General features: G+C 42.6%; 1 protein-coding gene across 1 annotated transcript in view; it reads right to left on the reverse strand.

Moving 5' to 3' along the window:
- Positions 1 to 257: 257 nt before the first annotated feature.
- Positions 258 to 15,635, reverse strand: part of arhgap5 (Rho GTPase activating protein 5) — a 68,873-nt gene continuing 53,495 nt past the window's right edge. Inside the window, exons 5-7 of the mRNA XM_033643597.2 lie at positions 10,141 to 10,272; positions 5,230 to 5,335; positions 258 to 1,414 (exon numbers count right to left, since the gene is read on the reverse strand). Of these exons, the coding sequence (XP_033499488.1) occupies positions 1,096 to 1,414; positions 5,230 to 5,335; positions 10,141 to 10,272 (557 nt within the window). The 3' untranslated portion in view covers positions 258 to 1,095. The remainder of the gene's footprint in view (positions 1,415 to 5,229; positions 5,336 to 10,140; positions 10,273 to 15,635) is intronic.

Below are 15,635 nucleotides of genomic sequence, written 5' to 3' on the forward strand. Positions count from 1 at the left end.
CCCCTTCCCTCTGCGGAGAAGGTTCAAACTGGCTGTAACACAGACCACAGGTCAGTTCACACAGACACACACATCATCATCGTCATCACACACAAACTGGGTAGAAATCAGACGCTACAAAAACATACTTTAAAAAAAAAGAAAGAAGAAATAAAGAGTTCAAATGATAAAAACGACGCAAACAGACATGAAATTGGCGTGTGGGACCTTTGACGCAAACCGTGCATGTGCTGTCCTTTAAGGGGGTCAAAGTTCACGTGGCGGGGAAGGGATCATTTCATTTTGTCTTTTAAAACCAGACTCCCCAAGACTAAAAATAATCCACAATTTATTCCACCGTTTGCTTGCAGTGTGGCGTCGGAGGGAAAAGTTCTTGCATGAGGTTACGTCCCCTCGCCTCCTCTTACCGACCGACTTTGGGTCAAAGGGCGACAAAAGAAGAAGAAGAAATGTTTTCCTGTGCCGAAATGTCAGTCAAATATCTCATAAATCAGGTGTTGTATTTGCAGTCGTGGGGACTCTCTAAGTTTTAAATTCCCTTTTCTGTTGTCTTGGATCAGGAGAAGGGGGACAGGGTTTAAGGGGGACCTGCTCAGGACCCCAGTGTGCTATTTCATCAGGGTAAAGTAGGAGGAGGGTAAATCTTTTGTCTGCCCCTAAGTCCAAGTAGTCAGACCCTGCTAAACGATTAGTGTTGTCACTATGTGCCAAATCAAATCAGTTCAATCATCAACTGTTTTCAGTCTCCGTATCATAAAAGGGGCAGTCAGATCCAAAAATTAGTTCCAAAAAAGGTGACGTTCGATTGTAATTCTCTAATCCAGGATTTACCTCACAGGATGAGCCGATCTCACAGATTAGGTTTAATCCAACAAACGGTCGATGTGTCTCTAAAACCCCCGAAGCTCATTCACCTCAAAGTCGATGACAAACAGCAGCTGCACCAACCGGGTTCATTTTATTTTTTATTCTAACAGCCGAGCAGCGTTTTGTAGAGCAGAAGACGACCTCCAGGCGATTTGATGGCCCAAAGCGGCTGGCAGCTGCACACAAACAACCCCCAGACTTTATGTCCCAGCATGCTCCGGTGGCTGTTTAGATGAGCGGGTCGGGGTGCAGGGTGTGCTGGATCTGCTGTGGCTGCAAGGGTGGAGGCAGTTGCAGAGGGAGCAGAGCCTCCACCATGTTGTGGCAGTGTGGCGGCGGCGTGCCCTCGCTGCTGGAGCTCTCGGCCACCTCGCCGCCGTGGAAGAAGTAGTCGCTCTGCAGGATGAAGGACTCGATGACGGCTTGGTTCAGCTTGGTGGTGGACAGCGTGTCTTTGTTCTCGAAGTCGGGCCGCATCAGCGTGGGCCAGAAGCAGATGGACAGGTTGTCGGCCGTCATCAGGGTGGTCTTGCTGTGCTGGCTCACCCTGTGGGAAGAAACAGGTGTAGAGAGACTGTTACGAAAAACTCATCCACAAACTGCCTATTCACAAAACTCTTCATCACAGCTAAAAATGCTGAAACAAAGCTTCAACCTCTGGATGAAAAATAAAGCCAACATGTTAAGTGCCTAAAACTGCAGTTCCTCTAATGGCCACTTGAGGCCGTCTCCAAGCACGAGTCAATCCCCGTAGACCCCCATGTTAAAAGGAATTCAGAGAAGTTTCAGCTGGTTGCAATCAGCAGTCCTCACCGCTAAATGCCACTAAACTTTCTAAATTTTACACACTGCTAATTTAAAGTTGTGCAGTTATGTGGTTTAATAAACAGCCACCAGCTGCGACAAGAAAATGAGCTGATTTCGTCTTGTTGGAGCATCAGTGGACTGATGTTTTGATTAAGTCATTAATTAATGAAGTGTGACATAATGATTAGGGGGGTGAGTAATTAGATTTTCATAAGAGTAATTTGATTAATGACGGCTGTCATTTCTCTGTCACTGAACACTGTCCAGCCTGTTGGCCGCTGTGCTGAACAGGATGAAGGGAAACTTTCTGCAGGGAGACGACAGGACTGTTAAAGGAATATTCCACCCAAAACATGACCATTTAATTATCAGTTACACATCCGGTGTTAGGCTGAATTCATTAAGAAAACCTTCTCTTTCTTGCATGTCTCCACAGTGAACGAAGAATCCAAAAACTAAGAAATTTCCTGATGAACTGAAGGCACTTACAAACTCTCACACAGCTGGTGCAGTGTAATCCAAGTCTCATTTATCCTGTCGTATGCTCAGTACTTCTCAGACACATTCATTTTCACTAAAACCTTACTATTTAAAACACTTCCACGTATAAAGAGTGCACCTGGGTAGGCATCTGCTTAACCAGGCACGCTACTCATCTGTGCAGAAGTGTTTTAAATTGTAAAGTTTTAGCAAAAATGCACGTCTGGGATACCCTGGAAATCCAGAATTCTCACGAGAGCACAATTTGACTGCTCAGCGAGTCACTCTGGCAATCAGTAATGATGCTCATTACCTATGCCCCTGGAGCAGATCTGCACCAATCACATCGCTAAACAGATGACGACAGTGCTGCGACGACGAAGTCTGGAATCAGTCAGTAAACATTGCAAGATGGCTACGGATGAACACCAGTTGTTTGAAACGGCTTTGGCCACAACAATGAACGAGTTAGACTTGGCTTTTTCTCTAAAAGAGGAACAGAAGACGGCGCTCGAGTCTTTCCTTTGCAAGAAGGACGTTTTTACTGTTTTGCCGACTGGATACGGCAAGAGTTTAATCTACCAGTTAGCTCCGCTGGTAGCTAAGTGTATACGTCACCCCGTGTATTATTCTGATTGGTCGTAGTGTTATCCAATTGCATGCAGTGATATTTACAAATGCATGCTTGGTGCCGCCCCTCGAGTTGGGCCATTTTCATTACTCATGGTCAGACCGTAAATCTTTCTAGATTTGGGTCTGGATTTCCAGGCTACTTCTGGGAAGTACTGAACATACAACTGGGTAAATGAGACTTGGATTATACTGCACAAGGTGTGTGAGAGTTTGTAAATGGATGTTTTAAAACTAGTTTTTCTGTAAACGCCGACCACTTTTAATCCCAATTATCAAGAATTTTCTCCCATTTTTTTTATTCTTCGTTCACCAGGAAGGGAGGAACCAAGGAAACGTTTTCTTCATAAATTTAACTCAACACAGGACGACTAATCGATGTACAAATGGTCATTTTGTGGGTGAAGTGTTTGGTCTTTAGGTGGCATGTAAGAGTAATTAAAGAGAATTTATAAATTTCATTAAATTTATTTAAATTTATGAGTGATCTAGACTTGCTGTAGGAGTCATGTACAGACATTTGGTTTAAGGGTTGTAATGCCTTAAAAGGATACTTGGCTGATTTTCAACCAGGTCTGTGTCAGTGCTGGGTGGGGAGTGTGTGCAGATAAATGATGTGAAAGCGCCCCCTGTGCTGCCAGCTCCCAGAGCCTCACAACAGTTTGCCAGCCACAATTTGCCAGGTGACGCAGAACACATCATTTTGTGCCATCCGGAAGATTTTTGCTCACAGCACGAGCAGGGAGCGACAAGATGGGGAATTCGGGGTGCCCACTTGCTCATCTGGTAGAGCAGGTGCCCCATACACAAAGGCTGTGTCCTTGCTGCAGTGGCCGTCAGTTCAATTTTAACTCACAGCCCTTTGCTGCATGTCATCCCCCCTTCATGCTATAACTGTCCTTTCAAAAGACCCAAAAATATCTTTTAAAAAAGAGGGGGAAGTCAAACACTGTTCATCTGCACACACTCCACAGTGCGGTGACACAGATCCAGTTGAAAATCAATTTCAATCAATCAATTTTGAGTTCAAATATGACACCAAAAGCAACTAAAATAAAATATTTAATAACAGCAGACGTAATGCAAAATTAAAATTCTGTTCATCAAATCATGTTCATGTTTTGTCAATTTAGTGAGAGATTTTATAGTGGCACATTTCAAAGCTTATTCAGTTCAATACTTGTTCTCACTCTGCCTCCGGGTCTAAATGCAGCTTTCTGTCCAGTATCATCATCTGTTGCACCAACAGCTACATCACCTGCTGATGAAGTGATATTCACTCGTCTAATATGTCAGTAAATGTCACCCCACCTTCACCGCCTCTCGTATTACTCATGCTTCGCTTTGCTTTAAAAGACGTTGTACAGCATCTAACTACACATTAAAGCATTCCCTTGTTACATCTCATACAGTATGGCGCTGCTCTGATGACATGTTGTTGGCAGCTATTATTTTCAGGTCCACTAATAAGACTCCTGACGCTGCTGCACTTGTTATGTTTCTGTCAGCTGATTGCTGACAGCAGGAAGTGAGAAAGTCTTTTTGGTATCATTTTTTGTGAATGAAGCCCGCCTACACATACAGAGCAGCACAGGCAGCTTGATACGCCAATTTTCTGGGCATTGATTGTGCTAATGATGAAATCTCATGGACATGCTCGTCCTCATGAACAGGTGGTATTTATCAGGCTGAAACAAGCACTCGCCCAGTTAGGAGAGTTTAGTGAATCCAACCTGAAACACTTGTACAAACAAACCTCACAAACAAAAAAGAAAATAAGTGTTAAGATAAGAATGTGAAAATGTTCCTGCAGTGGGCCCAATGAGACTCAAAGCTCTGACAGAATCAATGCAGCTGTTTAGGCCACCAATTCTTTAGGTAGAAACTACGACTAAATAACCAGTTTAAGAAATAATCACTGTAGACAGGACAGAATAAAGTGAGCTCGCCTTCATCCACTGGCTCAGTCTCCTTCTCTGACACAACGTCAGCAATCTAATCTTCTGCTGGATGTTTTATAGCAACTTAAATTTACCGTAAATGTCCTCATGACACACATTTTTCTCAAAAATAATCCAAAATCCAATCACCACTGCAGTGCATACGGAGGCATCTGCAAACGTACAAAAAATAAAGGCACAAATACTCAGAATGTTTCAACTTAATGTCAAAACTGCATCGTTTACAATGTGCCACGTGTCAGACGGCAGATTTTAAGTCTTAATGAAGTTTCCTGCTGTGATGTGTTCACTGTCATCGCAGATGTACGTACATTTGAGCATCAAGGTGTTTAGCTGCTGCTGGAGCTTCATACTGAGGATTTAACTCCGTCATAAACAACATCCTACTGACTGTGCAGTGTGTGTGAGTGTGTGTATGTGTCCTGTATGTGGGCTAAGAGTGTGTGTGTGTGAGTGGGGTTGTTTCTGCGAGTGTGTGTCTTACCTGTTGAGGTGTGTGATGATGTATTTGAAGACCTGGTAGTTGACAGAGGGAAACTTCTTCACGATCTCCCGCAACACCTGCAGACGCTCCATGTGGTCCACGATTTCTGACAAGCACACACACACACACGCAGGAGAGAGGACAGAAGGCGTTTAACATTTTACACACACTCTCTCTTGGGAAACGGAAATTATACACTCTGGAAAACAAAAGGCTGAGATGCTGCCAAGAGCAACTCCCACGCCGTGCGCACACACACATACACAAACACACACACACACACTAACACACCGGCACTGAGCCCTGTGGGCAGAAACAATACTGGCCTGCATCTCGTCTGACTCTGCACTGGTTAAAAACAAAACAGGTCAGTTTTTGCAGAGTAAGGAAACATATTTGTGTTCAGATTTAATAAAGCCACAGCGGCACCAAACAGCTGACTAATAACCAAACTGTTACTATTAAATTACACACTGGAAATAAAACACTTCTACTGAGCCTCTATTTGGGCTAATATACAAAGTTTTATAGGGTTTTCCTGTCTGTAATGTTCAATATTTTAATGTTCCTCCTGTAATGCAGCATGCAACTGCATTCTTATGCACTGTAGGACTATTAGACACATGTGAGGTGTTATTGTCTGTGTGCTCCTGTCAACAAAGTGGCTCTCAGCCTGTTGTTTTTTTGACTTGATGACGCTGCGGCTCTGAATTCTGTCTATCTAATCAATCTGTAATTTGGGGTAAACATTGTGTCTTATTTTCAGGTACTTTGCGGGACTTGATCACAGAGTGTTAATGATCTAAAAACTGAAGCTGTTTTTATCCTCCCTGCTGCAGCTGAGCTGAGCCCATGTGTTTTAGTGTTGTAGTTTTAAATGTTTCTAAACTGGAGAGACAAAGTGCTTTACAGTCAGGCGGGGGGCTTTGATGTGTGGCTTTATGTAAAATATGTTGATGATGTTTGGTCGATTACTGTTTTAATCTCCAATCTGACAGGAGCAAGATGGCAGAGCACATTTGAGCAGTGACTCTCTGCTCTCCAGTTTGATGCCTTTTTGTGTGTGTGCTGTTTTTGTTCATTGAGTTCTGTCAAGCTAAGTATGTATGCGGTTGAACATATGAAGGCTCCAGTTTTAACTGTCGGCGTCTTACAGGAGTAGCACCCCTAATTTTATTGTGTTTTTTAACGATACAATGACGATGAAAGGTGTTTGGAGCTCCAAGAGCCTAGAGATGTAATAAGCAAGTGCTCTGTACTTTAACTGGATTTATAATTTACTTTGTCAATCACGTAATTACCTCTCAAAACTGCCACATTGATTTTCTACTGACTGACGACTCAACTTGTCATTGATTCATTTATTCATACGCGGGGGAGCTGGAGGAGCCTGTCCCAGCTGACCTTGGGCGAGAGTCAGGGTACACACTCACATTCACACCTACGGACAATTTAGAGTCACCAATTAACCTGCGTGTCTTTGGACTGTGGGAGGAAGCTGGAGTACCTGGAGGAAACCCATGCTGACATGGGGCGAACATGCAAACTCTGCACTGAAATTCTGCTGTGAGGCGACAATGCTAACCACTGCACCACCGTGGCGCCATCACTTCATCAATAACGTTATTCCCTCTAAAACTGCCCGATTGATTTTTTACTGACTGACAAGTCAACTTGTCAATAAGATTAAAAGGATCCTGTAAGACAGTCTTCTCTCTCTCTTATTTCATCTATCTTAAAGGGACAGTACACCCCAAGGATTTCTGGACTGTGTGAAAAGTCTTTTACAACAGCAACAGAATATCTAGTCTGAGAAAAATAAGAAAATTGTAAAGATAATATGATCTAATAAAATGGAAAGCTGTACAGAAGTCTGAGAGGCAGTAAAACAAAACAATAACAAATAAACATAAAAGAAATCCTGTCCTGCTCTATTCCTGAAGAGTCAACCGTCTGTGAAGTTCCTCGATACACCTCATCCTCTCCTGAGAATCCATCACTTTCCCGCCAGCGAAAGCTCGTTGGAGCTGAAACGCTCTGCTCACTTATTAAATATTTAAAGAGCAGATGTGATATAAGAGCTTTTACCTTCGGACTGTCACAACAAAGCTTCTTTAACACAACCCCGACTTTCCCCCTGTGTCTGGAATATCCTGGAGAATATTCCAGACATTCCAGGAGCAGCGGGAACCCTTCCATATATTTTTAGACACAAATTTACAACCACACATGTAACAACACACAGATTTATTCACCCTGCGCACCATCAATCATCTTAACGAGGAGCCAACGGCAGCCTTTGACCCTCTAATGGCTGTAAGAGATCAAAGGTTGCCAATCTGCGCTGCTATATTTCAACATTACCTAGAAATATCACAGACGGGGACTAATAGGACGGATATAACGATTTGATCCCCTTTAATTATATTTATATATGAACCAGTCTGATGGGGCTGAAAAATGATGTCCGCACCGTGTACCCACAATGCAACGGGTTCAGTAAGGAGATAAAACTGAAAATGGTGAGTTTTAGTTACAATTTCATGAAACTTTAATGAACCCTGCGTCTGGAAACGAGGCCGCTGCTGCTGCTGTGAGCTTTGTTCCAGGGAGGAAAATAAAATATAGATAAAAACAATCCTCCGCTGAAAACTTCAGTGAAAACATGCTGGATAGAAACACAGTCACACCACTGGGTGAGTGAGTGAATGAATAAATAAATGAATGAATGATGTAAAGGGCAGTGTTTGAGGCTTAGGAGTAAAACAGGAAAACAAATGTCACTAAAAGTCAGTTCAACATTAGAATCTACTGAATAGAATCCATGTGACGGAGTGAAGAGAAGACTACATTTGACTTTATCCATTATTTATTTGAGGCTCCTTTATGAACGCACACTGACTGTTGTTACAGCAGTGCTGAGTGTGGATCATTGTTATCTGAGTGCAGATTTCAGCAGCATGTCCACTGATGTTGATGATGTTCTTGTACATATGACTAGACCCGTTACACTCATTACAGTGTCGACAGAGTATCATATGATATATGGACATGACCGGCAGGATGGGACCATGGGAGGCACAGGTGTGACGTTTTGATGGCATGTTATGTGTGCGACCCACTGCCGGAGATTTAAAATGTGGCTAGTAGCAGTTAGCGGCTAACTCAAAGAGGAAGAACAGAAGCCGTAAATTGCCTGCAAATTGGGAGAACAATAAAGTTGGGAGCCCCTTAGTCTCCCAGCAGAGGACAAGATCAGCCGCCAAACTACAGGGACAGTAAATGATTTTTATTGCCATGTTGTTTATAAGCAATGCCCATGTGTTACATGTCATGCCCATCACATGATGGTACCGCCATTGTCTGGTTCTGTGTAAAAATGCAAAGGTGGTGTAAAGAAGGAACTTCCTAGCAGCTCTAAAGCTTGATCTCTGGGAGAAAAGGGCTTAATACTTGGGTGCAGTGATTCTCCCTTTTTTTTTCTTTCCACCCTGCCCTCCTGCATGAGTCCAAAGAAAAACACAACAATATTTCAAAGACGACGCAGCGTAACGTTAGCACATCAGCAGCATTCAGCTGCACTTTTAGAGAACAAGAGGCACAGTCCGGATAATTGTTAGTGAGTTAAAAAGTCTTGTTTGTAGTTTTACCTTCCAACAACTTCATCCTCAACTCCGTAAATCCACCAGTTAACCACCTGGCTCCCAGATCTTCCACCCCTGGGAGCCGACTGCAGCACAGTGGCTAGATTATGGAGGTTACTGCAGTTTTCCCGGAGCTTTGCTAGGCACGTATTTTAAGTTGCATGAGTTTGTTTAATCTCAAACTGAGCAATTTTGGGCTACTCCTATAAAGATACTATCATTTTATATATTCTTTCTTCTTTATATACAAACAAATTCAGGTGTTAATGACTTTTTTATGTTTTCTGAATGTCTGAATATTCTTCAGAATTTAAAGTTTATTGCTCTTTAAAGTTATGCTGTTATATTATCATTATGTCGGTGACATAAAATGGGAATAATATCTTTCATTGCAATTATTTCTGGGACAATAAATCATCCAACAAAGGTAGATATTTTGACAGGCCTACATACAATGCAGCCTTCTCTTGTTCTACATGAAAAAAAAAACCTGCTCAGAATGACAGACAATGAGGAAGTCAAGGGTCAAACAGTCACCATAACCTGACTGTGGCCGTGGGATTAGGGGGAGAAGACAGGAAAGACAGACAAGATGGATGTATGCATCAGAAATAGAAAGTGAAAGCAAGGCAACAAAATGAAAAAGAAAGTGATTGTCAGAAAGCGAAAGGTAGAGGTATCGGAGGGAAGCGGAGGAGGAGGAGGAGGTGGAGAGAGGAGCAGAGAGCGAGACGAGAACATTGCGTTGAAGAGAAAAAGACAATAAAGAAAGGAGAAGAGGTGTTTCTTCTATATTTGACTCATTTTCCAGAGAAGAAGAAGCAGCAGTGTGTATATTTTTGGCTCATTAATCTGCTGTCGTCAACCTGGTGGTTTCAGCAGCACTCAGTATCACTAATGTACGACCACACACACACACGCAGAGCAGAGTGTAGATGTCTGACATCCTGCAGCTGAAAAAAGCCTCTTAAGATTGTGTGACATGACAGAAAGCTGTGTGAGTGTAAACTTGACTAAACTTCTGCAGCGCTGGAGAAAGCACTTACAGACAAGAGGGTACATCGCTGTGTTTATTTATCTGTATCTGTTTTTTATTTTTTCTCGGTTATAATGATCAGGTTTGGAACAAAGTTAACATCTTGGAGTTTAAAACAGTCGAGTAAAAATTCCAAGCGGGATAATTTTTCTTTTTCTTAATAAATCATGTCTCAGGTCATTTCTCGGACCTGCAGATGTTCAGTTTGTTTGTTTGTCTGTGTATTCTTACTTGCAGCCTCCACCAGCTCCGGGTGCAGGGAGTAGGGGATCAGCGGGTCGGGCAGGTCGGCGAAGAAAGCCTTCAGTGCTCCAGCTGCAGCGTTCACCGCCACATCCATCGCCATGAAGTCGATACTGTGATCTACAGAGAGAGAACACAAAGAATTGAAGTCTTTCCTATAATGATGCAGCGGTGCTTGTGCGGGTAACTTCGAAGGTTGTGAGTAGAGTAGAGAGTGTAACTGTGGGAGACATGAATAAGCTGTTGACAGGTGGGCAGTGATGTAAGTCCGACAGTCAGAATATATGGGTGATCACTACAGTGTTGTCACAATGCTCAGATTGATGCTGTGGTCTGTCTCATATCAGATCAAATATGGCACAGGTGTCTTCATTTATTAATCAAACCAAACTAAACCAAGATGTGGAGTTTCTAAAGTTGATGAATATCACGTTCAGCATCTTTTTTTCAGCATAGTAAACCATCTCTGTCCAAAAAGATGACTTTTAAACAATATGAAAGGTGTCAGCACACAGACACAGGCGACACATGACAAAGAAACAGACTAATTTTGCATAACAATTCACAATACATGTTGTTAACAGCACAATAAATAAATAAAACATCTTAGATTTAAAATATGCATCACCAATGCCCACATTACATTTCATTCTTTTTTAAATTTTTGATAGTTCTTGTGATCGTTGAGCAGCGAGGGGCCACCAAACTAGCACTGTGATGGTGACCACATCAGTGCAGTACCACTGTCACATGATGCTACTGCACTGAGGTCATCATCCACCAACCTCTCGTCCAAATATGGTCACTTCTGGCTTGGAAAGACCAAGATGGCAACAGCCAAAATGCCAAACTTTAGGCATCAAAACGGCAGTCCACAAACCGATGGCTGATGTAATTTTAACATCCATTATTTATACAGTCTATGGTTGTGCCTCTGCTGGGCAAAGAGGAATGCAGACTGGAGGTGCACCGGTGAGCGAGCTGACTCAGAACTGTGTGTTGAATTTTAAGACACCAGAAACGACTGAAGTTGTAATAAACGTCAGCATCTCTACACTGAAGTTGCGGAAACGACCTTGGATAAAACCTCAGTTGTGTAAGTAGAAGAACAGCATGAGAGGGAGTAAAACAGCGCCTGGACACGGTTGAGATGTCACAAGTTCATCATAGTAATACAGACATTTCATACACCAGATGTACATAGCACGGACTTGTCGATGTGCATTCAACCCACCATGGACCGTTCATATGAGTCACCCGTCATCCTGCCACTCTGTCACTATGAGAAGAGAACCCAACCGACCATGTAGTTCTTACACATCACTGATAAACCTAAGAATTTTACAGATAAGTTCATGACTGACATGTGTATTACTCTCTTTGCAAAGAGCACCAAGAGCCAGCGGTTCCAATAAAAGAAAAACTAAGACTGCAACTTTTGGTAATTGATCGCCAAACTAGGGCAATATGTTGCTTTTTTACTGCAGTAAGAAAAAATTCATACCGTCACAGCCCTACACCAAACCCATGTTGGGAACCTCTACCATAGAGGACATGATCATTTAGTGCATCTCTTTACACTTTATTTTAATAATAAACTTTCTCAATCATCACTTGTGACCCACTGAAAGTGTATGGTGGTGTATTTATCTCCAGAGACTCTGCCCTCTGCCTGCATTTTCTTATTTTCCTGTGTTTTGACGTATTCGGGACATTACTGGGAGCAGGTGAGGACTTTATAAATAGGCAGCAGTCAAGTGCCAGACCGTAAGCAGCAGGCATCCAGGAGGAAGCTAAAAACACCCCCCCCCCCCCCCCCCAGAAAATATAGCGATGAAACATAAAGCTGACGAAGCACCTTCACTGATGACACTGTTTATAATGAGTAACTAACACGTCCTGCATCGTATATCTTCATCTAATTTCATTTATGTACAGTGATTTTGTACAATTATTTTAACCATCTTTGTCTTGAGGAACAATGTGTTCACTGGCTGAAAAAGGGAGACGACCAAAACCTGCACAGACGTCTCACCTTTTAGGACCATGTAATATTTAGTCTCAGACATGGATCTGGTAATCATTCAGATATGAGTCAAACAGGACTTTCCTAGGTCGATGCTTCAGTTTAAAGGATATCAAAGAGCTGGTGAGTGGCTGTGAGGCTCACAGCTAAGCTTTGTGTCTGAGCAGCAGAACAGAGCTCCTCTCTGATCACAGCTAACAGAGGTTATCATCAGTCTGTCTGGAGGCACAGAGGCCCGAGTGTCTCTCTGATGGAGCGGCAGGGCTGGGACAGAATACACGTCCAGTTCAAACAACCATTTTACTGCTCTGTTATTCCTGTCGAGAGAGAGAGAGGAGGGAAGCTCCAGCTCCATCACTCTGAGTTGATATTTCTGTTTTTCTGTCAGGTCAGGGCATCTCTTCGAACCGGTGTCAGCTTTCTCATTAACCCCGAGTAAAAGTACTGTGTAATGATGGCTTATAACAGAAAGGGAAAAAATCTCCCTGCGAGCAGAGATACAGGATGAAAAAGAAACATACATCACTTTTTGTTTTGACACCCTGCAACGGCCAAATGACGACGGGAAGGAGGAGAAAGAGGGAGGAGGAAAGGGAGCGAGAAGGAGGACAGAGCCCTGAGGTAACACGACAGCTGTCACACTGAATCTGAAAGGCTGCCAACACACATGCACGCACAGTCACACACACTGAGTTCACCAGAAATACTCTCAAGGAAATAAAAAGATAGGAGGGAGGGGAGGCAGCGAGGAGAGAGATATAAACAGGAAATGCACATGAGAATAAAAAGAGGACAGAAAAGGAGGGAAGGGACAGAGGAGCAAAGAAGGAGACAAAATGAGGAAAGAAAGAAGATATTAAATGAAAGAGGGACAGAAAGAGGAGAGGAGCAGGAAAGGGAGACAAGACGACGAGGAAAAAAAGTGCATTAATAAACAAGCAACAGAACACTGCTTCAGCCCAAACTGTTAATGAAGCCGAACCACAGCGACCTCTGAATCCCCCAAAGAATCCACATCGTAACAGCACTGCTCCCAGAGTAAATCATTTAAATCTCCAACTATTTCCATAAAAATAGATCCAGTTTACACGCAGGAAGTAGCCAGTGGCCAGCAGCCCACCACCACCACCACCCTTTCTTACTGACAGAGGAGCTAATTGGCTGTAATGGCGCTTTTCACACAGATCGCAGGACGCGTGTGCAGAGCCCAAACAGAAATATACAACCTGACAAAGTCGAGTTTATTTAAGATGTTTGAGAGGAGTAGGTTTACACGACGACTGCACAGACTCAGCGTGAAGTAAAGCCACTCTGCAACTATTATCTCTGACAGTTAACAGCAGCATTTTGTATTTTAGGACGGTTTTCCATTTGGGGATATTTATTTATCTACATTTGAAGATGCACAGGAGGAGGAAAAATGCACTAAATGACTGAATGGGCATTTTCTTCTCATGCATATAAAGCCATATGGCAGAGCTACAGCAGAAGAAGAGAAGTCAGACAACTGCTTCTGTCATGCACGATGAAGGGAACGGTCTTTCAGGGGCAAAACTGCAGCAATAAACAACATGAATGTGGGGCTAATGTGCTTTGGCTTGTGGCCTTGGTCTCAATCATCATACAGCACATCACGAAGAACATTTTAATAAAACGTTCATGTTCATATAAATAGTCTTTGTGATGTGCTTTATGATTAAGGACGCATTATGGTCCCACAACAAACTTGTTCTTTATAGTACATCACATCGCAGATTCACTTCATGTCCTACCATCACACGACAAAACCGTACTTTAATTTGATATTTTAGTGGCTCTACACACATTATGGGGCAGTCTTATAGGGAAAAGGCCCATTTGAAATTGAGCATCTGCACACATGAAAACACATATCTGTGTGTGAATAAACATGAGTGTGTTGAGGGATATAAGAACCATAATGAAGGAACATGCTGATAAAGTGAATGTTCATTTATGTCACCACTACTTGATTAAAAAGGGTAGAAGTGAAGCTGTCATGCGCCACGTTGACAAAGTGGGAGGCAGTAAAGAGTTTGCGGTCTTGGTTCAAACTACACGACCATTGTTTTATAATTCTATTGCCTTCATGTGATGGTTTAGTGGAGTAGCTGATGTCCTGCACTGCTGAAACTAGGAGTGCTCGAGACGGTCAGTTTTGTGGCACTATTTAAACCTGTGTAAAACGAGATCTGCAGTGTGTGTGTGTGTGAGCCTGTCAATCTCTGATACTGACAGCAGAGAAGCAAGAGAGCAGAGCACCCGTACATGACACCAAAACACCGTAGAGACTTTCACCATAGTTTTAACATATAACATGACTACAGCCTTCGGAGATTCACTCACTAAATGCAAAATCTACCTGCACTCGGCTCTTGGCAGGTTTTACTTTTGGACCCTTTGTGTCCCCTTTTCTTTTTCTGGAGATCAGTTAAGTACTCTCATGTATTTATAACTGAATACAGACCAAGGTGTTGGCCTGATGTTGGTTTCTCGTTACTGCAGAAAGTGACGTTAGTTACTTCAGGGCAGCTTGTAGCCTTAGAGTGAATATAAACAAAGATCCGTGAGCCTTGATCTTTCAAGTCTCTTTAACATTACCACAGATAAAAGGAGGAAGCAAACTGGCTGACACTGTTGATCTGACATCAGGCTAACTCCTCTTGGCATGGCTACAGCTGAGCACGTTCAGTAGGGGAAATGAGTATTCTGCGTTCTTAAATTAATACATAAACAAAATTGTCATAATGTCAAGAATATCATTATCGCAAAAATACCCTGAAATATCGTAATATTATTTTGAGGGCCATATCGCCCAGCCCTAGTTAATATCAATGTCGTGTCGTTTTGTTTGTTTGCTTGCTGTTTTGACACAAATTGTCTTAACTTACTGCTGCTGTAAACCATTTTAATGTCTTATCTACCCATTGTGATAACTGCCATTATTTTAAACATATCAATATCACGTAAAGGGCGCGGAGGAAACTCTTCATGTTTAAGCTAACTGAGACTCTATCTATTTGCACAGTGATGACACAAACAGATTGACTATAATAAAAGAAAAAAGATGGAATAACGCAATCAATAATCATGAAAACAACACAAACAACCACATCTCAGTCCAGTCTCCATATTTCACCGCCTGGCTGTAAAATGAGTGACGCCGCCGACAGTGTGCTGGTGATTTCTGCCTGTGGTGACTGTATTTATTCTAACAGTGGGTTTGGCAGCTGACCAGCCCTCGTGTGCAGGTTCCACTCTGCTCCACAGGGCATGTGTTTCTCCTTAAGCACTTTTGCTGCGTGGTCAGGTTTGGAATCGGTTTTCTCTGCGGGTTGGATTTATTGCACACATCACACAAGCGCTACTCGATTGGTAACATGCTTTCCAAAGAACTCCCGAGTTCATGGGAAAATAATTTAAAATCAGGATTGGTGAA

Source organism: Epinephelus lanceolatus, chromosome 15 (assembly GCF_041903045.1).
Source record: "Epinephelus lanceolatus isolate andai-2023 chromosome 15, ASM4190304v1, whole genome shotgun sequence".
Lineage (NCBI taxonomy): Eukaryota > Metazoa > Chordata > Actinopteri > Perciformes > Serranidae > Epinephelus > Epinephelus lanceolatus.